Source organism: Euleptes europaea, chromosome 8 (assembly GCF_029931775.1).
Source record: "Euleptes europaea isolate rEulEur1 chromosome 8, rEulEur1.hap1, whole genome shotgun sequence".
NCBI lineage: Eukaryota > Metazoa > Chordata > Lepidosauria > Squamata > Sphaerodactylidae > Euleptes > Euleptes europaea.
Window position 1 is genome coordinate 20508740 of NC_079319.1, and position 24542 is coordinate 20533281.

Consider the following 24542-nt stretch of genomic DNA (forward strand, 5'->3'; position numbering starts at 1 on the left):
GTCCCAATATGCATCACTTACTCACATTGAATCTCATTTGCCATTTTAATGCCCATTCTTCCAGTATGCAGAGATCCTTCTGGAGCTCTTCACGGTCCAATTTTGTTTTAACCACCCTAAATAATTTGGTGTCATCTGCAAACTTGGCTATTTCACTGTTTAACCCCAACTCCAGGTCATTGATGAACAGGTTGAAAAGCACTGGTCCCAACACAGATCGCTGAGGCACCCCACTGCTCACATCCCGCCATTGTGAGAACTGACCATTGATTCCTACTCTCTGCTTCCTATTTTTCAGCCAGCTCTCAATCCATAAGAGGACTTGTCCTCTTATCCCAGGACTATGAAGTTTGCTTAGCAGTCTTTGGTGGGGGACTTTGTCAAAAGCTTTTTGGAAATCCAAATACACAGTATCCACAGACTCATTCCTGTCCACATGCTTATTGACAATTTCAAAAAACTCTAATAGGTTAGTGAGACAGGACCTACCCTTACAGAAGCCATGTTGGGTTTTGCCCAGCAGACCTTGCCCTTCTATTTACTTGACAATTCTATCTTTAATAATGCTTTCCACTAATTTACCTGGAACAGACGTTAAGCTAACTGGCCTGTAATTTCCTGGGTCCCCCCTGGAACCTTTTTTATAAATGGGTGTTACATTGGCCATTCTCCAGTCCTCTGGTACAGAGGCTGATCGAAGAGACATATTACATATCTTTGTTAGAAGTTCAGCAATTTCCCATTTGAGTTCTTGAAGAACTCTAGGATGAATACCGTCTGGTCCCCGTAACTTGTTAGTTTGCAGTTTGTCTAGACGTTCTAGGACTTCCTGCCTTGTTACCACTATTTGCCTCAGTTCCTCATTTTCCCCTCTCCAAAATCTCTGTTCAGGAGAAGGAATCTGCCCTGTATCTTCAACAGTGAAGACAGATGAGAAGAATTCATTTAGGTTTTTCAGCAATCTCTTTATCCTCCCTTAGAGTTCCTTTACTCCCATTGTCATCCAGTGGTCCAACCCCTTCCCTAGCTGGTTTCCTACTCCTAATATACTTAAAGAATTTCTTATTGTTTGTTTTGATGTGTTTAGCAATATGCCCCTCAAAATCTTTTTTTGCATCTTTAATTATCTGCTTGCATTTCCTTTGTACAAGTTAGTGTTTGCTTCTGTTCGCCTCGTTTGGGCAAACCTTCCAGTCTCTGAAGGAAGACTTTTTTTCTCTAATTGCTTCCTTCACCTTACCCGTTAGCCATGGTGGTGACCTCTTGGACTTATTACTACCTTTCCTGACCTGCGGTATACAAGCTAGCTGAGCCTCTAGTAATGTGGACTTGAGTAACCCCCAAGCCTTTTCAAGAGATTTAACCTTCCTGACTGTTCCTTTCAACTTCCTCTTTACCAGTTTTCTCATTTTAGAGAAGTTCCCTCTTTTAAAGTCAAAGGTAATTGTGTGAGATTTCCCAGTCACTTTCCCACTTGCATATAAATTAAATTTGATGCCATTGTGATCACTATTACCAACTGGCTCAACTACATCCACTAAATCACTGGCAGCACCACAGAGTATTAAATCCAGGATCGCCTCCCCTCTGGTTGGGTCTATGACCAACTGTTCGAGGGCACAGTCATTTAGGATGTCTAAAATTTTTATCTCTTTGGCTTGACTGGAACATACATTTATCCAATCAATATGAGGGAAGTTGAAGTCTCCCATTATTACTACTTCATTACCTTTAGATGCTTCCCTAATTTCATTCTCCATCTCAAGATCACCCTGAGCCATTTGGTCAGGGGGCCAATAGAATGTCCCCAGTACTAAACGTCCCCAGTACTAAATCTCCTTTGGGGCCCGGAATCGTCACCCATAAGGATTCTGTGGACGAGTCTGCCCTTTTTATGGTCTCTAGCTTATTAGACACTATGCCTTCCTTGATATACATAGCAACACCCCCCTCCAATATGCCCTTCCCTGTCATTTCTATACAGTTTGTAACCAGGGATGGCTGTATCCCACTGGTTCTCTCCCCTCCACCAGGTTTCTGTAATGCTCACTATATCTATGTTTTCCCTTAAAACCATGCACTCTAACTCCCCCATTTTTGCTTGGAGGCTTAGCATAGAAACACCTCCACACTGTTTCTGTGCTAATGCTAGAAGCCTCCAAGCTGTCGGGAAGTGCCCCTTGGGGAGGGGCCGTGTCTCAGTGGTAGAGCATCTGCTTGGCACGCAGAAGGTCCCAGGTTCAATCCACGGCATCTCCAGTTAAAGGAACCAGGCAAGTAGGTGATGTGAAAGACCTCTGCCTGAGACCCTGGAGTGCCACTGCGGGTCTGAGTAGACAATACTGACTTTGATGGACCAAGGGTCTGATTCAGTAGAAAGCAGCTTCATGTGTTCATGTGTTTGTTTTTAACGGAAACAAATTTCTAAGCATAATACAGCATGCCAAAGTGTGTGTGTGGGGGGGGGGGAACTTGCCCCCTTGGTCAACCTACAGATCCTGAAATTTCCCAAGAACCTGGTGTCCTGTGTGGTTTCTGACTAAACAAGGATAGGAGCCGACTAAGGTTGCCAGCTCTAGTTAAAAAATACCTGAGGAGGGCGGGGTTTGGGGAGGAAAGGGACTTCAGTGCCATAGAGTCCAATTGCCAAAGCGGCCATGTTCTCCAGATGAACTGATCTCTATTGGCTGGAGATCCATTGTAACAGCAGTAGATCTCCAGCTACCACCTGGAGGTTGGTAACCCCGGAGCAGGCACTAGTCCTCCCCAGGCTTACTTACGAGAACGGTAAGGTTACGAGAAAGGTAAGATAATAGGCATGCTCCTCTGATCCTGGAGAGAATAGGTATGCAGCATTACTAGTATCCATTTTAACTAATAGCCATGAATACCCCTCTCATCCATGAATATGTCCACTCCCCTCTTAAAGCCTTCCAAGTTGGCAGCCATCACCCCATCCTGGGGCAGGGAGTTCCACAGTTTAACTATGCGTTGTGTGAAAAAATACTTCCTTTTATCTGGTTTGAACCTCTCACCCTCCAGCTTCAACAGATGACCCTGCGTTCTAGTATTATGGAGAGTAGAAAAGGGCAAGAGTCCAGTAGCACCTTAAAGACTAACAAAAATATTTTCTGGCAGGGTATGAGATTTCGTGAGCCACAGCTCACTTCTTCAGATACAGCTAGAATGTGAATCCATCTGTCTTTAAGTAGAGGAGAGTGAATTCAGACAAGCATTAGTATGTAAATGTGAATAGCCTTTTTTTTCCTTTTATCCCTTAGAAGCTCCTTGATCAATTGATCTTGAGCAGCATATATCTAGTGTTGGAGGGATATAAGGATTGACACGAATCTTGCCACTGACAATGTAGCCTTGGGGTCCCTATCGCTTAGTAAAAAAGGTATTATGTCAGTCACAGAGGCATTGGATTTGTATATTAAAAGGGGGGAAATATAGTGCGATCGAAGTTCCTCGTAAAAGCGGCATTCCAAAAGGATTGGGCTAATGAGTCAATAGAGCCAGAAGAGCAAGGGCAGATCCTGTCTGAGTATGGTATATTCAGAATTCTGCCCTGCATTACCATAGAAGGGTTAGCATTCAATCTAGCCAAGCAAAAAGCTCTACAGAGACGAGGAGTTGTCAGCTAATATGTATAGGCAGGCAGACCACGTGGAGGGGGTCTTCCGAAGAACTGGGATGAACAGACGCGACGAGCGCGAAAAGTAGTGCTGTTATAATCGAGCTCTTTAATGCGCTTTTTCATTTTGGTAAAAGCTTCCGTTTCCCCAAGATCTAATAACATATCCTGCGAGATGCCCAGCAACGACAGTTTCTAAATGTGAATAGCAGGCGTGATGTGATGAGGTCTGCAGAAGAGTCTGTGATGTCCAGGGGAGAGATGGGTGTGGAGAAATCAGCATCGGTCACGAGCCACGAATGCAAGGTCTTTATTCAGCCCAGGTCAATGCATTGACTTTAAAATATTGTCGAAGGCTTTCACGGTCAGAGCTCATTGGTTCTTGTGGGTTATCTGGGCTGGGTGACTGCGGTCTTGGTATTTTCTTTCCTGACGTTTTGCCCGCAGCTGTGGCTGGCATCTTCAGAGGAGTCACACTGAAGGACAGTGTCTCTCAGTGTCAAGTGGGTAGGAAGAGTAATTTATAGTCAACCCCCTTCTGACTATATATTACTCTTCCTACCCACTTGACACTGAGAGACACTGTCCTTCAGTGTTACTCCTCTGAAGATGCCTGCCACAGCTGCGGGCGAAACGTCAGGAAAGAAAATACCAAGACCACGCTCACACAGCCCGGATAACCCACAAAAGCATTGTCTTTAGTTTAGTATTATGTCTTTAGTTTAGGATTATGGGAGAGAGAGAAAAACCTCTCCCTGCCCACTCTTTCCAAACCAGGCATCATTTTATAGACCTCTATCACGCCTCCTGCCATTACAAGCGATCTGCAGCCGGCAGCGATCCGTTCCCCGGGAGCAAACGCCCGCTTGGGCCATTGGACTCTACGGCACTGGAGCCCCTCCCCAAACCCCGCCCCCAAAACCTCCCGCCGGGGTCGGGGAGAGACCTGGCAACCCTAGAGAAAGGGGAGGGGAGCGCTCGGGCGTCCTCGCGTGCTTTGCAGACCTGGGCAGCGGCGGTCGGCGCCGACAAACCAGCCCCACCTCGGGGTCTCCTCTCCTCTCCGCCGGCCGGCCGAGGGGGGATGAGCCGCCGGGCGGACCCGCAAGGAGCGGCGTGCGGAGCGGCAGGGCGGAGGGCGAGCCTCGGCTCCTAACCTCCATGGGAGGTAAGATCCACGCTATAGGGTTTGTAGGATTTTTTTTTCTCCCCTCCATTGGCCGATTGTAAGGTTTTGTGGTTTTCTGTTTGAGTTGTTTTCTGCTGCCCCAGAAGGTCGGACCTCAACCCACGGGTTGCCATTAAATTAAATCCGAAGAGTTTCCGTCTAGGCATTAGGAAGGCTTTCCCAACCGGTGGAGCGGTTCCTCGGTGGAGCAGGCTTCCTCCGGAGGTGGGCAGCGCTCCTTCCCTGGAGGTTTTCAAGAAGAGGTTGGGTGGCCATCGGTCAGCAATGCTGATTCTGTGACCTTAAGCAGATAATAGAAAAGGGCCAGAGTCCAGTAGCACTTTAAAGACTAACCAAAATATTTCCTGGCAGGGTATGAGGTTTCAGGAGCCGCAGCTCACTTCTTCAGATTCTGAAGAAGTGAGCTGTGGCTCACAAAAGCTCATACCCTGCCAGGAAATATTTGTGTTAGTCTTTAAGGTGCTACTGGACTCTTGCCCTTTCTGGTAGGGTATGAGCTAGAGTTCTTCGAAGTGAGCTGTGGCTCACAAAAGCTCATACCCTGCCAGGAAATATTTTTGTTAGTCTTTAAGGTGCTACTGGACTCTTGCCCTTTCTGGTAGGGTATGAGCTAGAGTTCTTCGAAGTGAGCTGTGGCTCACGAAAGCTCATACCCTGCCAGGAAATATTTGTGTTAGTCTTTAAGGTGCTACTGGACTCTTGCCCTTTCTGGTAGGGTATGAGCTAGAGTTCTTCGAAGTGAGCTGTGGCTCACAAAAGCTCATACCCTGCCAGGAAATATTTTTGTTAGTCTTTAAGGTGCTACTGGACTCTTGCCCTTTTCTACTACTGCAGACAGACTAACACGGCTACCCACTGTTAAGCAGATAATGAGAGGGAGAGCATCTTGGCCATCTTCTGGACATGGAGTGGGGGTCACTGGGGGTGTAGGGGGGAGGTCATTGTGGGTTTCCTGCGTTGTGCAGGGGGTAGGACTGGATGATCCTGGTGGTCATCTAGTCCTATGATTCTATGCTTCCAGGCTCAGAAGTATTTTGCCTTTTTTAAAAAATGGTTTTCCATGCCTTTAGCATTCCTCATCGCTTTCAGCGGCCATGGGAGTTGGCATGATGGATCTGATCCAGCATAGGACTTTTTTATCATCATCATCATCATTATTATTATTTTTAAAAGATACATTAAAAATGAACTTAAAGCAACTTTGCTGCTCCCCCCCCCCCTCAACCTCTCTGTGAAAAGAGACCCTGAACTGGATCCTAGCTGTCTGTCGATTAATGGACTGGTAGGTGCAAAGCAGGACCTGAATTATTATGATTGCTTTAAGTGTTTGTAACATTAGGGGCAGCTGGACACCCATAAAAGCTGGAAAACTGCAAAGAAAATACACAAGGGAGAGAATGAGTTGAAGCAGGATTCATTAAAATAAAACAGCTTTAAAAGTGCCCCTCTTGTTAATTAAGCAAGGGACCTAGGGGCACAATTATGAATTAGGTTGTGAAGGGATACTTATTGGTTAGCCAGTAACTAGATTTCAGTCCTGTGCCTTTGTTTTAATTATGCGTTAAAAAAAAGATCCAGCAGTTATGAACTATTTCTTTGTTAAGCCATTTGAGAGGGTTGCTTAGCTTTGGGGGATAGTCATTGCTAAAAGTCACAGCTTGCAAGTTTCTCCAGTAGTTGTGTGTGTGTGTGTGTTAAGTGCCGTCAAGTTGCTTCCGACGCATGCAACCCTATGAATCAAAGTCCTCCAAAATGTCCTATCTTTGACAGCCTTGCTCAGTTTTTGCAAATTGAGGGCCCTGGCTTCCTTTATTGAGTCAATCCATCTCTTGTTGGGTCTTCCTCTTTTCCTGCTGCCCTCAACTTTTCCTAGCATGACAGTCTTTTCCATTGACTCCTGTCTTATAATGTGACCAAAATACTGTATGCTAAATGTTAGGGAACCAGTCACAAGGTAATATGCTTTAATTTCTGGGTTCCAGATTTCTTAAAATAAAACAATGAAAACAAGATAAATAAATCCTGCTTTGTATCTCCTTTTAAAGATGTTATTTCCACAACTAAAACAAATGCCAGGGGAAGAAATACAGACCTGTGTGTTTAAGCTTGGGCAGTGTGATAATGAATGAACCAAATACCTAGAACCCCTGATCTTTGAACTATCCGAGAGATCTCAAATATTGTTGTCTTCATTTCAAGATGCTTGGAATTCAAGAGGCAGCCATGTAGCCTGTTGGCCCGGAACATACTGTTCAGTTTTAGCGTGGTTGTGGGTTTTTTCCCCTTCTCCTAGGAGAAGCAGAAGCTGCTGTTGGCAGCTGAAGGATGAAGTCTCCTCCTTGCTGCCTGTCCCTTTCTTCCGGGGCGTCTGCAGAGCAGCTGGACAAGAGCACGTCTTTGGGCTCATTGGACTCAAGCGTCTTCTGCAGTGAGGAAGAGTCCGGGTCCTTGCTGCAGCGGGAAGCCCCAGCCTTGGACCGCATCACCGTCAACGTGGGAGGCGCCCGCTTTGTGCTGTCCCAGCGAAAGCTGTGCTGCTACCCAGACACCCGTCTTGGCAAGCTGGCAGTGGTGGTGTCGGCTGCCCGGGACGCCGCCTCCAGCCTCCTGGATCTTTGCGACGATGCCAACTTGGTGGAGAACGAATATTTCTTTGACCGGAGCTCTCAGGCATTCCGTTACATCCACAATTATTATCAGACCGGCCGGCTGCATGTCATGGATCAGCTATGCGCGCTTTCGTTTCTGCAGGAGATCCAGTATTGGGGGCTGGATGAGCTCAGCATTGACGCTTGTTGCCGGGACAGGTGAGCGCTCGATGGTCACTGGGTAGAAATCAAGGGAGGGGCTGTGGCTCAATGGTAAAGCATCTGCTTGGCATGCAGGAGGTCCCAGGTTCAGTCCCCGGCATCTCCAGTTAAAGGAACTAGGCAAATCGGTGATGTGAAAGACCTCTGCCTGAGACCCTGGAGAGCCTCTCCCAGTCTGAGTAGAAAATACTGAGTTTGATGGACCAAGGGCCTGGTTCAGTATAAGGCAGATTCATGTGTTTCAGGTGTTCAAGGGTGCTTTCACACATGCTGAATATTGCACTTTCATTCCACTTTCAGTCCACTTTGCAAGTGGAATTTGCCTTTTCACATAGTAAAATCCAGCTGCAAAGTGCATTGAAAGTGGATTGAAAGTGCATTATTTGGCATGTGTGAAAGCGCCCCAAGTCTCTGTTTGTGCGAGTGAAGTGTGCATGAAGTGCTGTCAAGTCGCAGCTGACTTATGGCAAGCCTGTAGGGTTTTTGAGGAAAGAGATGAACAGAGGTGGCTTGCCATTGCCTGCTTCTGCACAGCAACTCTGATCTTCCTTGGTGGCCTCCCATACAAGTACTAGCCAGGGCTGACCCGGAAAAGGGTTAAACAAGACATGGTGGGTTGGTGGGCACTAGCAGAAGACCCAAAAGCATGGAGAAAGAGTCATTGGGAGAATCATGGTGGTTGTTGAATCTAGTGATGACTTGCATTGGAGGAGGATGAAGTAAAGATCCAGTATGGGGTTGGCCACTCCAGAAGTAAACTGGCATGTGGCTGGTCATTCTTGAACACATGAAGCTGCCTTGTACTGAATCAGACCCCTGGTCTACTGAAGTCAGCGTTGTCTCCTCAGACTGGTTGGGGCTCTCCAAGGTCTCAGGCAGAGGTCTTTCACATCACCCACTGTCAGATCCTTTAACTGAAGGTGCCAGGGATTGAACCTGGGACCTTCTGCATACCAAGCAGAAACTCTGCCACTGAGCCATGGTCCCTCCCAGTCTCTGGTTGACAGTTGGGGCCAGACTGGGATCACTGAGATGATGGTCTTCACCTTGGACGTCTCTCTGGTAGCAAAGGCCACAGTGTCCTTCTCCACACTTCTACACTGGGATGTAATTTCTTCAGATGTTCAAAGTTCTGGTTCTTACCTTTTAAAGCTCTAAATGGCTTGGGAGCGTGACACTTGAAGCACCAAGGGACAGTGGCTCAGTGGTAGAGCATCTGCTTGGCATGCAGAAGGTCCCAGGTTCAATCCCCAGCTTCTCCAGTTAAAGGGACTAGGCAAGTAGGTGATGTGAAAAACCTCTATCTGAGACCCTGGAGAGCTGCTGCTGGTCTGAGTAGACAATACTGACTTTGATGGACCGAGGGTCTGGTTCAGTATAAGGCAACTTCATGTGTTCACCACCTCCCCCCTTACTGTTACCAATTAAGGTCCTCCTTACAAGCATAGAGGAAGAGATTTTCAGTGGGGGCACTTTGTCTATGGAATACAGTTCCTCACCTGCCACTTACCCTATTCTTTTTTTTTTAGGTGTCAGACCAAAACATTTCTTTCTACCCACACTTTTTAACTGTGTGGTTTGATCTTTCAAAATGCAGTCTGCTTGTAGCCTAAGGGCTTTTTTAGAACGACTCCTTTAAGCTGCTGAGTGTTTGATGCTGTAGCTATGATGTGACCAGGTTTTTTTTTAATGGTGAGGTTTTTAACAGTGAGTGTATTTTAATTGTGGTTTGTTTGTTTTTGGGTTTTTTGCTGTCAAGTCACAGCTGACTGGCAACCCCGTAGGGACATTCAGAGGTGGTTTGCCATGGCCTGCTCATGACCCTGGTATTCCTTGGAGGTCTCCCATCCAAATACTAGCCAGGGCCAACCCTGCTTAGCTTCTGAGATCTGACAAGATCAGGCTAGCCTGGGCCATCCAGGTCAGGGCGATTGTTTTTATGAGTGCATGATGTTATCATGTTTTCCTTCATGAGACTCCTTAAGCAGGTTCTCTGGACAGGCGGCATAGATCATTCCTAAATCAATCCATCAATTCAAAACAGATAAAAGGAAGTATTTTTTCACACAATGCATAATTAAATTGTGGAACTCCCTTCCCAGGTTGTGGTGATGGCTGCCAGCTTGGAGGACTTTAAGAGGGGAGTGGACATATTCATGGAGGAAAGGGGTATTCATGGCTATTAGTTAGAACGGATACTAGTCATGCTGCATACCTATTCTCTCTAGTATCAGAGGAGCATTATCTTGGGTGCTGTGGAACATAGGCAGGATGGTGCTGCTGCAGTCGTCTTGTTTGTGGCTTCCTAGAGGCACCTGGTTGGCCACCGTGTGAACAGACTGCTAGACTTGATGGGCCTTGGTCTGATCCAGCAGGGCCTTTCTTATGTTCTTATGATGCAGTGTTTTATAACATGTATATTTGTGGTTGGGTCTTTTCAACAGGTACTTCAGGAGGAAGGAACTGAGCGAAGTCCTAGATATCAAGAAAGATACTGAAAAACTGGATTCCCAAGTTGAGGAAGAAGACTTCTCTGGGAGCCTCTGCTTTGGTGTCAGGCAGAAGCTTTGGGAGGTGTTGGAGAACCCCAGTTCTTCTGTAGCTGCTCGAACTTTTGGCACCATCTCCATGGCCTTTGTGATCATTTCTATCGCCAACATGGCTCTGATCTCGGTGGAACTGAGCGGGCTGCCATTGCAAATCCTAGACATCCTGGAATATGTATGTATTACCTGGTTCACAGGGGAGTTCGCCTTGCGCATCCTGTGTGCAAGGAACAGGTGCCACTTCATGAGGAAAGTAGCAAACATCATAGACCTTCTGGCCATTTTGCCCTTCTACATAACACTGCTGGTAGAGAGCTTGCGTGGTGGAGGAAGTTCCCAGGAGTTGGAAAACATGGGGCGCACTGTGCAGGTGTTGAGGCTGCTGAGGGCTCTCCGCATGTTGAAGCTGGGCAGGCATTCCACAGGTAAATCCAAACTGTGGGAGATGCTTCTGGGGATTGAAATTCGTGTACTGTTTCGAAAAGGGGGAATGAATGAATGAATGTTTATTGATACGGCTCAAGCCAGACAATATATATATGTACTCTTATAAAATACAAAACTGTAAGCCACCTGTCACACTTATAAAAATACACCCTTATTGTATCAATTAAAATTCCTTACATGGCGGGAAGTTAAAAAGTTAAGACTCCATAAAATTTCCGAGGCCCACTCTTAAGTGGCAAGTCTTACAAATATATGTGCAAAATTTAGCAACCTGCTTTGTGGCTGAGGCATCCCCCTCCCACGAAAAAGGGGAAAGTGAAAGGAGAATTTTAGAAATATGAAGCAAAATGCATAATGTCCAGGAGAATATCCATTTTGACTGGCCTTTTGACTGGCCTTGGTGTATATGTGTTAAGTTGCTTCTGACTTAGGATAACCCTGTGAATTAATGACCTCCAAAATATCCTATCATTAAAAGCCTTGCTCAGGTCTTGCAAAGTGAGGGCCCGTTGACTCAACCCATCTCATGTTGGGTCTTCCTCTTTCCCTGCTTGTTCAACTTTTCCTAGCATTATTGTCTTTTCCACTGAGTCTTGTCTTCTTGTGATGGGACCCAAATATGACAGCCTCAGTTTAGTCATTTTAGCTTCTAGGGAGAATTCAGGCTTGCTTTGATCTAGAACCCGCTTATGTGTCTTTTTTAGCATTTCTTGGTATACGTAAAACTCTCCTCCCACACCACATTTCAGATGAATCGAGTTTCTTCCCTGGTAGCCTACCAAAATTTGTGGTTGCTAAATCTGCCACTAGCTCTGCCACGATAGCACTCCTCAAACCGGCAGGCAGGTCCTTGGCTGAATAGAGGGAATGTTGTACTGCCAAAAAATAGGGGGTGCACACTCAGATTTATTATTAATACAGCATAAGCCAGTAAAAACATGTTTTTACAAAAGGTAAAAAAAATACAGCAGTTCAACCGAAAAACATTCCTAATTAAAATTTCCAAATAATTTATAATCGACTAAAATTGACCAAATTGTGATTTAATCTAATTGCAATTGCCCAACATTAGGGGTCAAACTTTATATGCTATTGCACAAAATTTGGCTACCTGTTTTGCCATCTGGACATTCCCTTCCCAGAGGAGACTCTTAATTCTCCCTTCATCTGAGCTGACTGCGATTTGGCCGAGCAGGGGAATGATTAGCTTACAACGAGCTTCCTCGTAGAAGGAGCACCTGAGCAAAACATGCTCTCTAGACTCCAATTCCCCGGCACACCCATTCTGTTATTGGAAGCTTCTTAAATCTGCCTTGTAAAATCGCCGAAGGTAAGGCAGAGCATCTCGCTCGTGGGAAAGCTCCCCTTTGCTTGTTCCTTTGATACATTTATATGCCACTTATCTGCCATTGCATTCAAAGGGTTTACAAGTTCAGGAAGGTGCTTGTTTTGCTCCTTGAACAAAAGATGGATGGCATGGACCTCAACCCGAAGCCTCTGGCAGAAGCCGGGGCAACCTGTGGCAAGCTGACCCATTTGGGGACAAGCAGCTGGGTGCCGGGATGACTCGCCCACCATAGCTGCTTGCTTCAGCAGGAGCAATTGTGTTGGTCCCCTTGCTAGGGTAACTGGAGCATGCTGCTTTGTTCATGCATGATCCAAAGCCTTCCCAGAAGCTTGATGGTGGAAAATAACAAGGCTGGCCTTAGTAGAAAATCAGAAATGGAGAGAGAATGCCTCAACCGGGAGGATTTTTCCTTTAGACCTAGGCGAAAATGATAGAAGGAACACCGGAGGAGAAAGATCATAGGTGGCAACAACATTCTAATGAAAAGAGTTCCATCATGCATAGAGTAAAAGATGTGATTAACGCACTTGGGGAATGAGGCTTTTCCCCAGCAGAATCGCAAGGGCGTGTTGAGTCATTCAGGTTCATTCCACAAAAATAAGTGCTTGAAAAGAGTGGCTTAAAGATCAGCTAGGGCAACTTCTCTTGGAGGTCGTTGAACTGCATGCAGCGCTTGGCGCAAAAGGGTGTAGCTATAGAAGGGTGGCTGAAATCCTGAGAATGCTTTCCTGGGATTAAACGGCATTGATTATAACGGAGTTTACTTTGAGTGGACCTGCCTAGGCTTGCTGAATATGTGTTAAGATGCTGGCTGTGCTACTCCTGTGGGGCCTTTTAGGGTCTTGAGGACAGACCCGATCTTGATGGAGCATTTCAGTCTTGTTCAAAGCGTTGCCTTCAGCCCAGCTCTGAGGAGGAATGTTGCCAACATAACATTCTGTAGCAGCTGGGGCAACGTCGAAAGGCTGAAGCCTGTTTCAAATGCTCACTGGGCAAGGATTCAGTTCCCATGGCAGGGGAGCAGGTGCCATCTTCGGCCCGCCACCGGATGCTCATTACGATGTGTGAAATGGGCACTCCGTTTAGATATATTGCTCTGGTTCCCCAAGCCAAGCACAAAAGTATGAATCTGGCTTGCCAATCTAAAGGGCTCTGCAGTGACATGAGCCTTCCTTATAGATCTGTCGTGGTCAGTATAATCTATTCTTGACCGGCTGTGGCTCTACCAGAGTCTTTGGTAGAGGTCTCTCACATCACCTGGTTCTTTTAAACTAGAGGTGTCACGGATTGAACCTGGGGCCTTCTGTTTGATGCTCAACCTCTGAGCCATAGCCCTTCCATGTTGCATTATGTTTGGGGAGCAGGGAGTTGGCGCTGTCCCAGTAAGCATCTAAAGTGGAGCTAAGCTGCAGGAACCAATTTGCTGCTGCAGAGGAACAGATGTTTTAGGCTGCCTGTTTGTGTAAACATACTGCCCTCCCCATTGTGAAGCAGACAGATAATCACATGAACGTCTTGCATGTGCCAATCTCACATACATCAATAAGAGTAACAAAGCACAAACCTCCACATACAAAGACAATATTCCCACTGCTCCAGTGGATTCCCTTGACACATAATATAGCTTGTTCACTGTTCTTGCTCTGTTAACCTCACTGGCAGTCTTCTTCCTCCCTGTCCCCACACACCGGAGAAAACAGCACAACTCCCATCAGATATCAGATCATCCTCTGCTCTATTGCCACTATAAGTATATTTGTGAGGAGGAAGAACGGGCCGTGGCTCAGTGGTAGAGCATCTGCTTGACATGCAAAAGGTCCCAGGTTCAATCCCCAGCATCTCAAGTTTAAGAAACTAGGCAAGTAGGTGATGTGAAAAGACCTCTGCTTGAAACCCTGGAGAGCCGCTGCCGGTCTGAGTAGACAATACTGACTTTGATGGACCAAGGGTCTGATTCAGTATAAGGCAACTTCATGTGACCATGTGATCTTAATGATTCAGGGGCTCTGGGGGAAAGTGAAGAATTGGGGCCCTCCCCATTATCTCATACCTTAATCCCCTGTGAATTGTTTGCTTCTATGGGGGCAGCGGCAGGTGGCACGCAGTGTGTTGGTCGGCTGCTGAATGCATTGCAGGTGAGAAGGAGGCTCATGTGGCTCGCTCATGCATGGGCCCTCTCTGTGGGCAATGAGGTAGGACTGGGACCTAGAGGGAAGGGGGCACTGTGAACTGCTCCCCCGCTAGCCAACTCCCTGGTTGGGGCTGTCTGGCTTGGCAGGAGGATGAGTGAGCAGGCGGATGGGCCCTGTATAGCACACCCACCCTGCATAGCCCAGCACCCCTTCTCTCTCTGCTCCTCACTTCAACTCAGTCGACATGTCCTGGAGCAAAGCAGTTGAACAGCAGTTGGGGAGCCCCCACTGTAGGGTTGCCAACCTCCAGGTACTAGCTGGAGATCTCCTGCTATTACAACTGATCTCCAGCAGACACAGATCAGTTCACTTGGAGAAAATGGCTGCTTTGGCAATTGGATTCTATGGCACTGAAGTCCCTCCCCTCCCCAAACCTCACCCTCCTCAGGCTCCACCCCCAAAGAAACCTCCCACAGGTGGCGAAGAGGGACCTGGCAACCCTACCCCACTGCCTCGCGAATGGTTGCTGCAGTAGAGAGGGCAAGTGGAGCAGCCAAGGTGGCTTATGGCAGTCAGGATTCCCCCCCCAATTCTCTGTCCCTTGCCTCCACTTCTCGAGTCACTGCTGGTCAACCCTCCCCCCCCCCACCAGCCAGTATGGAGCCCAGGGTAGCTACACTGAGTGCCCCATAGCTAATATCACTCATGAGGAAGAAAACTAGTGTAGTCCTTCACCCCCACCCACCCACACACACACACACCTGGTTTCTAGTGCACCATATGCATGTTTTTTGTTTGGTTTTGCACAGACAAGCATTCAGAAGTGTGAGTGGTGTTTTGAAGAGATACAGTCCCAAAATAGGATTACCACTACAGCTGTTGGTTGTGGGGCTAGGCTGAACGCAGATTAATTAAACCGATTTGGCGCACTGCCCTGCAGGACATTCATCACTTTCATACTGCTTATATTACCTTCTGCTACTTTGGTTGTCATAAAACAAGTTGTTAAGTGTAAGGATATCATGCTTTGGTAAAAGAGCTAGATTTGAGTCCAGTAGGGCCTTAGTGACCAGTGCGATTTTCGGGGTATCAGCTTTTGAGAGTCAAAGCTCCCTTTGTCAGATATCTGGACTAAAATCTAACTCTTCTTCTGCAGACCAACACTCTGGAACAATAATTTGATAAAGATATCATAATTTTGTTACTTTTGAAATAAAAGCCTGGAGACAAATGGATGGCAATGTAGACTGTACTATTTTGAGCAGTTCACAAAAAATGATAATAATTCCGTTCCTTCTCTGGGAATGAAGTAAATGAAATTATCAAATCCGAAAGGCATAGAAGCATTGTGTTATCAGCTAGCTGACCTGAAAACATCATCCTAGATTGACCCATGATGTTTTTATCTCACCCTTCCTTCAAGATGGTCAGGGTAAAATATGTGATTCTCCTGTCTCCCTCTTTTATCCCCACAGAAACCTGTGAGTTAGGTTAAGCTCAGAGAAAGTGACTGGCCTAAAGTCTCAGCTGTGCTGAGTAGGATTTGAACCTGGATCTACCAATTCTAGTCCTACCCAGTGGTAGAAGAAGAAGAGTTGGTTTTTATATGCTGATTTTCTCGACCTTTTAAGGAGAATCAAACCGGCTTACAATCTCCTTCCCTTCCTCTCCCCACAACAGATACCTTCTGAGGTAGGTGGGGCCGAGAGAGTTCAGAGAGAACTGTGACTAGCCCAAGGTCACCCAGCTGGCTTCATGTGGAGGAGTGGGGAAACCATCCCGGTTCACCAGATTAGAGTCTGCCGCTCAGGTGGGGAAATGGGGAATCAAACATAACATAAGAAAGGCCCTGCTGGATCAGACCAAGGCCCATCAAGTCCAGCAGTCTGTTCACACAGTGGCCAACCAGGTGCCTCTAGGAAGCCTCCAAACCAGACGACTGCAGCAGCACCATCCTGCCTGTGTTCCACCGCACCCAAAATAATAGGCATGCTTCTCTGATACTAGAGAGAATAGGTATGCAGCATGACTAGTATCCATTCTAACTAATAGCCATGAATACCCCTTTCCTCCATGATCAGAGTCCATCGCTCTTAACCACCACACCACGCTGGTGCTCACTCTGCTGCTTGCAGAGAGCACCATTCGTAGTTACCATCAACTCAAAGAGCTAAATTTACTTCCATCCCTGGGAGGGTCACAGCTTACCTGTTCCAGCAGCCACCTGCCAACCACAAGTCCTACTGAGCAAGGGCCTTGCCTGGTTTTCCTGAAACATGGGGCAAGCACCGTATTGGGCGAAACGGTGCTCAGAAGAGTGGTTCCTGAGGAAGTATCACTGCTCTAGCGACTCCATCACAATACCAGAATTCTTGCAGGAAGAAAAGGAAAAGAATGGAACTATATTAGTTTAGAATGATGCTGCCTACAGTGCAAACTCACAAGTAAGTCCCCAGTTTTTCAGTAGCCTAACAAGCCAACCCTATCTCTGTTATTTGTGACATTTGTGATAAACGGGGCAATTTTTTGTGGCACGTTGGTAGTTTGGGGGCAGCTTTTGCCAGAAGTGACTCAGAGGGCATCTACGTGTGACCCCGCCCCAGGCGCAGGAATGCCAGATGTTCTCACATTAGGGGCTTCGTTCTCCCTTATATTTGTGTCGATGAGAAATTGGCCAGAGTTTACTGACTGAGGAATCGTGTACAGCACTGGTTCCCAAACCTTTCGGGCCACCTCCCCCTGATTCTACAAACTCAACCCCAGCGCCCCCTACCCTATCCTATCAGAAGCATTATTCGAAACGGGGGCTTGCCCGACTCACTGAAGAAGGTAATAACAATAAAATTTCAAAGCAGTAGCAATGAATTGCACATCTATTCAAAATCAAATTAAAACTTTTCAGTTTAAATTTATTCAACAGAACTGAAGAACTTGATCCAGTGGTCCCAGCTCTTCAAAGTCGAAAGCAATTCTGATAGTTTCTACCAAATTTGCCAGCATGGTGCCCTAACTTGATCTATTGTAAATTAGTGAATACCCAGTTGAAGAGGCCCATCTCTAGCGCCCCCTGCTGCCCCCTTGCCTCTTAGTGCCCCCCTAGGTAATCCCACCGCCCCCCAGGGGGTGGTACTGCCCATTTTGGGAACCACTGGTGTACCGTACTTGGAAATGACAGAAGAAACTGGCGAGTATCAGAATTGGTGGCAACATAACAATTGATTCGTGCAAAGTGAGGGCCTTTACCCACAACGCTTCTGTGTTTAGAGACATAAGGTCATGTGCCAGAACATGTTGCAGCCACACAGCCAAGTACAGCGGCTGCTCCATCAAACCACTGCCTGTTGCCGCTTTGCTGCGTTTTGCTATGATCTCTGAAGACTCCAGCTATATGGTTCACAGCATTCCTCCTCTGGGCAGATTGCGGAGAATCAAAAACTCTCTGAGCCATTTTCCGTTTTGAGGTAATGGTCTTTCTCAGCTGGATATTTAGAGAGAACTGCTTGAGGTGGATAAAAAGAATTTAAATGAGAAGAAATATCTCATTAGTTTGAACTATAAACTCCGTCAGCTACTAGTTTAAGCTGCAAAACTGGACTTTCCCCCCCCCCCTCAAAGCCTTGGTCTTCTTTTTGAAAATGTTTGGGCTTTGAAGTAGTAGTCTGGCAGCTGCCAACTGAGTCCCCCCTGCAAACCCGCACTAGTTTAGGCTGCCACCATTGTAATAACAGTACAGTTCCCAGCAGTGGCTCTCTTTCCTATATATTTAGAGAGTAGTTACATACTTAGGTGCTGTCAAGTCACGACTTATGGCAACCCCAGCAAGGGGCTTTCAAGGCGAGTGAGAAGCAGAAGTAGTTTGCTAATGCCTTATTCCGCGGAGTCTTCCTTGGTGGTCTCCCATCCAAGTACCATCCAAGTGGAGAGCCAGCATGATGTAGTGGTTAAGAGCGGTGGGCTCTAATCCGGAGGACCAGGTTTGATTCCCCGCTCCACCGCATGAGCGGCGGACTCTAATCTGGTGAGCCGGGTTGGCTTCCCCACTCCTACACATGAAGCCTGCTGGGTGACCCTGGGCTAGTCACTTTTCTTCTTCTACCTACCCTGCTTAGCTTCCGAGATCTGATGAGACTGGTCAGGGTTTTAAAAAGTTGTGAATAGATATGAGGTGCCTTCCCTCCCTGGAGAACAGTTAAGTACCCTTAATGCAAAATCAGCTGGGATTCTGACAGTGTATCTTTTCAACAGAGTCAGTGGGCTTAGAAGGGGGTACCACTGCTTAGGATGTGCATGGCAACACTCCAGTCCTATGCAGAGTTAGAATCATAGAGTTGGAAGGGACCACCAGGGTCATCTAGTCCAACCCCCTGCACAATGCAGGAAATTCACAACTACCTCCCCCCAACACCCCCAGTGACCCCCTACTCCCTGCCCAGAAGATGGCCAAGATGCCCTCCCTCTCATGATCTGTTTAAGGACATAGAATCAGCATTGCTGACAAATGGCCATCTAACCTCTTCTTAAAAACTTCCAGGGAAGGAGAGCTTACCCTCTCCCAAGGGAGCTTGTTCCACTGAGGAACCGCTATAACTGTAAGAAAATTCTTCCTAATGTCTAGACGGAAACTTTTGATTTAATTTCAACCCGTTGGGGAACCTTCATTTATATTATGGGGAACCTTCAGTTACTTCGGACTGGATTGCACTGTAAAAGCAGTAGGATCGGGATGTGTCTGTATGTTGGTCAGGGACTCACAGTCGAATGTGTGAACTGCAAGCACTGAGGAGAATTAATGTGCAGTGTTATTAGCTGCCCTGGAGGTTGACATGGATCAATGGAAGAGAGGACTGGAAATGTGTTTTTTTTTAAATAAATTGTTTGATGTGACATCTGCTGGAGTGAAAGCTGTGACTGTTGTGATGGATCTGAGATGGCAGATTCACACATGCTGTGCAGCACTTGATTTGGGGACCTCTGTGAACATGAATATTTTTAGTTCGGTACATTTCTGCCAGCAGGCAGCCGTACTACATCCATGGATGAATTAGTGCAGGGCTCAGAAGAGACCGATCTCTCTCCTCCTACACACACAGTGTCCTGGATCACTTCCATGAATGGTGGGGAGGATTGTGAGACTTCAACCCAGTATGCGGCTGCTGTGAAAAAGGCAAACTCCATGCTGGCCATGACAAGGAATAGAGAACAAAACTGCTGCTGTCATACTGCCCTTGTACAAATCTATCGGGAGACCACATTTGGAACACAGTGTACAGTTTTGGTGACCACACCTAAAAAAATAGGGTTGCCAACCTCCAGGTAGTAGCAGGAAATCTCCTGCTATTACAACTGATCTCCAGCCAATAGAGATCAGTTCAGCTGGAGAAAATGGCCACTTTGGACCAATGCCATGGGCTCTATGGCATTGAAGTCCCTCCCCAAACCCCACCCTCCCCAGGCTCCACCCCAAAAACCTCCTGCCAGTGGCGAAGAGGGATCTGGCAACCCTACCTAAGAAAGGATATTGCAGAGAAGGTGCAGAATAAAGCAACCAAAATGGTTAGGGAACTAGATCAACTTGGAAGGCTTTAAGACAGGAATGGACATGTTCATGGAGGAGAGGGGGCTATTCATAGCTACTAACAGAAATGAATACTAGTCATGATGCACACCTATTCTCTCCAGGATCAGAAGAGTATGCCAATTATATTAGGTGCTGTGGAACACAGGCAGGATAATGCTGCTGCAGTTATCTTTTTAGAGGCACCTGGTTGGCCACTGTGTGAACAGACTGATAGATTTCATGGGCCTTGGCCTGATCCAGCATGGCTTTTCTTATGAGTGCCTCATATCTATTTCACAACTTTTTAAAACCCTGTCCTTTCTCCAAGGAGCTGAGGGCAAAGAACACAGGATTTGATCCAACCAGCTTTTTCTGCTACAGAAAAAGGAAGGAGGGATCTCCTTTAAAAGGCTGTGCTGGGGATTGTGGGATCTGCATGAACAAAAGCCATGGGGGATGGGAGTTGTAGTAAGGAGGGGAATAGGGTAAGATCCAGTTTGATGGACCCAGCCCATAATCCTTCCCCCTTTCCATTTGCCGTCACAGCAACCCTGTGAGGGAGGAAGGTTGGGCTGAAACAGGGTAACTGGCACCAGGTTAGCTTTGTGGCAGAGTGGGGATTTGAACCTGGGACTTTCCAATCTGGAACTCTAATTACTGCACCATGCTGGTGTTTACAATCCCCACTCAGTTCTCTTATATCCAGATCCTGCTATGAAGTATGCTATGGATTAATCATCATACCACAAGTCCCTGAAAGGGTACTGAGTAGTAACAGGAAGATGAGTGACATCCCTTTTTCTTGGGACCTTCTTAGCCTGAATTGTGCTGCTGTACAGACCACCCTTCTAAGGCCATAATCCCAAGGATGAGCATTTTTAGCTGCTGCCACTAAAATACATTTGGGGAAGTGTAGGAGATGAACATCAGGTGTTATTCAATGAAGAGAATTTTAAAATGCAAAAATGGGAGATTGCGCAGTAGAGCTAAGGACTCGAAGAGAACTCAAATGGATCATGAGCCAGCTTTAAAAGGGCAAACACGAGTGAGGATTTTACAGAGCTGTTGCATCCAAGACACAAGGAGAAACTGTTCTACATTCCTGAATGCTGGTTCACTCCCAACTGCCATGGCTACAGAATTGAGGGTTGCTGGGGGTGGGGGCTTTCCCTTCCACCTGATGCAAAGTGCAGGGAGAGAATTTGCTAACATCCCATCGGAAGATTTAAGAATGTAAGAACAGAAGAAAGGCCATGCTGGGTTAGAACAAGGCCCATTAAGTCTAGCAGTCTGTTCACACAGTGGCCAACCAGGTGCCTCTAGGAAGCCCACAAACAAGACTATTGCAGCAGCATTATCCTGCCTATGTACCAAAGCATGCTGTTCTGATCCTGGAGAGAATAGGTATGCATCTTGACTAGTAGCCATTTTTACTAGTAGCCATGGATGTCCCTCTTCTCCATGAACATGTCCATTCCCCTCTTAAAGCCTTCCAAGTAAGAGCCATCCCCACATCCTGGGGCAGGGAGTTCCACAATTTAACTATGTGTTGTGTGAAGAAATACTTCCTTTTATCTGTTTTAAATCTGTAACTTTTCAGCTTCAGCAGATGACCCCGCGATCTGGTATTATGAGAGAGGGAGGAAATCTTCTCCCTGTCCACTCTCTCCATTCCATGCATAATTTTATAGACCTCTATCCTGTCTCCCCTTAACCATCGTCTTTCCAAGCTAAACAGCCCTAAGCTTTTTAACTGCTCCTCATAGGGCAGTTGCTCTGGTCCCCTGATCATTTAAAGACAAGCAAACAAATGTGGGGTAGTAATTGCTGTTAATTAACTGTCCAGTGGGGGCAGCATGTTGAGATATATATTAGCCTTTCTGCTGATCTAGCCTCCCATTTGGAGCTTCCAAGCTTATCTCTTGATCCTGTTATACCAGTAATTGTGATGAACTATATCCTGCCGACCCTACCTGCCACCACGGATTATCCAGTTGCGACCTTTTGGCATGCTAATAGTAACCTTGGACACTTCTTGTTTCTCTTCATTCTTTGTTCCCCTTGCCCACCAGCAAATGTTGCTGACAAACTGCATCCTGCCAATCCTACCTGCCATGGATTAGCCACTGTGCTTCTGCCTCTCCTCCATGGATTTTAGTTTAGTTAATAGCAGCAAAAAATTACACTGAGCAGCATCATTAGAATTTTCAGCGGCTAACAGAATTATTAATTTTGTCGGTTTGTGTTTTAAAGCCATAGCAATAAAATTACTTCCAATAATACATATATACGTGCCATCAAGTCGCAACCAATTCATGGTGACTCCAGCAAGGTGCTTTCAAGGGAAGCGAGAAGCAGAGATGTTTTGCCACTGCCTTCCCCTGAGAAGTCTTCCTTGGTGGTCTCCCATCCAAGTATTGACCCCGCTTAGCTTCCAAGATCTGACAAGATCAGGCTGTACCATGCCACCTTCCTTCCCACTTCAAATAATAGTTCTGCAAAGTTTTTATCTCCTTAAAATTTACTGTAAATGATCAATATAATAGCCAAACTGCCTGTAAAGGTATAAATGTCATTCTCAGAAAAAGTGGGCTTTTTGCTTCCATCATGGTGGGACCCAGGTTCTTCAGATGGGTGATTGGTGGGACGTAAGATATGAAAGGTTGAAAACCACTGCCCTAGCCGGAGGTCTTTATATCAGGATAAGGGGGCAGTCTAAAGTTTCCGCCTTTTTATCTCCTCAAGAGCATGAAACAATTGACGAACCTGTCTTAATATTCCAGGTTTGCGGTCTCTAGGGATGACCATCGCGCAGTGCTATGAAGAAGTTGGCATGCTTCTGCTTTTCCTCTCGGTGGGGATCTCAATCTTTTCCACCATGGAGTATTTTGTTGAGCAAGGTGTCCATGGCACAACCTTCACAAGTGTGCCCTGTGCTTGGTGGTGGGCAACGACCTCCATGACGACTGTTGGCTATGGAGACATCAGACCAGACACAGTGATTGGCAAGATTGTGGCATTTGTGTGTATACTATCGGGAATACTGGTCTTGGCTTTGCCCATCGCCATCATAAACGACCGCTTCTCTACTTGCTACTTCACCCTGAAGATCAAGGAAGCTGCTCTCCGCCAACGTGAAGCCTTGAAGAAGCTCACCAAGAATATGTCCAGTGACTCCAATATCAGCATTAATTTACGAGACATATATGCGCGGAGCATCATAGATTTGCTGAGACTAAAAAGTCGAGAGAGAACAAGTACCAGGAGCAGTGGTGGAGAGGAGTTTTGGTTTTAAATTTTTCCATTCAGTTTCTCAATGGATGTCCGATGTTCTGGTAGCCGTGCTGATACAGTGTTAAGCAGAAGGCTAACAATCATGTCCATTATTTTCCTAACAACTTTGCTTTCTAAGTTGCTGAACATCCAAAGGAATATTACAAGCAAAAACTCTCAGGGTACGCTGATGCTAACACATTAGACTTTTCTTTGGAATAGAAATAGTGGCTCTGTTCATGTAGAACAGTATTTCAAATATTTGACTATAATTCTCATGCTTGTTCTGATATGCAGGAATAAAATTCTACTGAAAATAAGTGAAGCTGCTTTGTTTTGAATGTTAAAAATAATGAAACAATGAAGATGCATGAGTGTCTTCAAAACACTAAGCGGGTACAGATAAATTATGGGGGTAACATCCAATTATGACTTTTCATGTTGCATTTTTGGAGTGGGAGAACTCACCAAGGTAAGTAATAGTCATATATTTACTTCTCTGCTGCACTATTGGTGTCTGATATCTCCACGTCAATGAAGGTTTGGAAGATCAGTTCTAACATACAGAATACTAGTATGAAACTTGCACAATCTACATTTGATTGCCTGTTCGTTTCAAGTTGTGTTCCTCTTCAGACTTATGGCAGAAAAGATAGTAGTTCATGTAATATTCACCATCCTATCATGATGCCCCCAAGTTCTAACCACTGTGGTTATCCTCAGGTTTCAAATCCCGTTCTTACTTAATCATTGTTTGTGCCTCTTCCTCCAGCTTTGTTTTCTTTCTGAATCTGTATCTTCACAAATCCTCACTAGTAGGGATATTTTTCCTGCTCTCTTCCTTTTAGGGAAAAGGTAAAGGTAGTCCCCTGTGCAAGCACTGGGTCATTCCTGACCCATGGGGTGACGTCACATCCCGACGTTTACTAGGCAAACTATGTTTACAGGGTGGTTTGCCAGGGCCTTCCCCAGTTATCTACACTTTACCCCCAGCAAACTGGGTACTCATTTTACCAACCTTGGAAGGATGGAAGGCTGAGTCAACCTTGAGCCGGCTACCTGAAACTGACTCCCGTCGGGATCGAACTCAGGTCGTGAGCAGAGCTTTTGACTGCAGTACTGCAGCTAATCACTCTGTGCCACGGGGCTCCTTCTCTCCCTTTTAACATTATCCCTATTCACATATTACAGTGAAGACACATTCATCCTGCCAGTACTTGCATACATCTGTGTGTAAGAAAGATCTGGTGCATGTCACTTTACAAATTAAACCAGGAACCAGTGGCTGGATAAATGTAGGGTTTGTATCACATGTTCAGCTGTACATACGTTGACTATAACATGAGAATTTCTTCAGCGTACATACAAACAAGTGCACACTGTACGTGGACTGTATGTGCATTCACTGTAACTTGGTAACAGGGCTATTAGCTCTTCAGAAACCACTGCAGCATGTCCCACTGCCCTCTTTTCCTCTGTCATGACAATCAAATGTCATGTGGGAGAAGCAAGTGAATTATACCTGCACCGCTCCACCTGGGAGCTACTGCAAAGTTGTTGTGCAAAGGAGCTATTGTGGTATCCTCCTGGTACTGCCAAAAAA

General features: G+C 46.2%; 1 protein-coding gene across 1 annotated transcript; it reads left to right on the forward strand.

The window, feature by feature from the left end:
* Positions 1-7151: 7151 nt before the first annotated feature.
* On the forward strand, positions 7152-22961 carry KCNV1 (potassium voltage-gated channel modifier subfamily V member 1). Its single transcript, XM_056854515.1, has 3 exons — positions 7152-7633; positions 10081-10607; positions 22450-22961. The coding sequence occupies exons 1-3, from the start codon at positions 7152-7154 to the stop codon at positions 22959-22961; spliced, it is 1521 nt and encodes a 506-aa protein (XP_056710493.1).
* The last annotated feature ends 1581 nt before the right edge of the window (positions 22962-24542 follow it).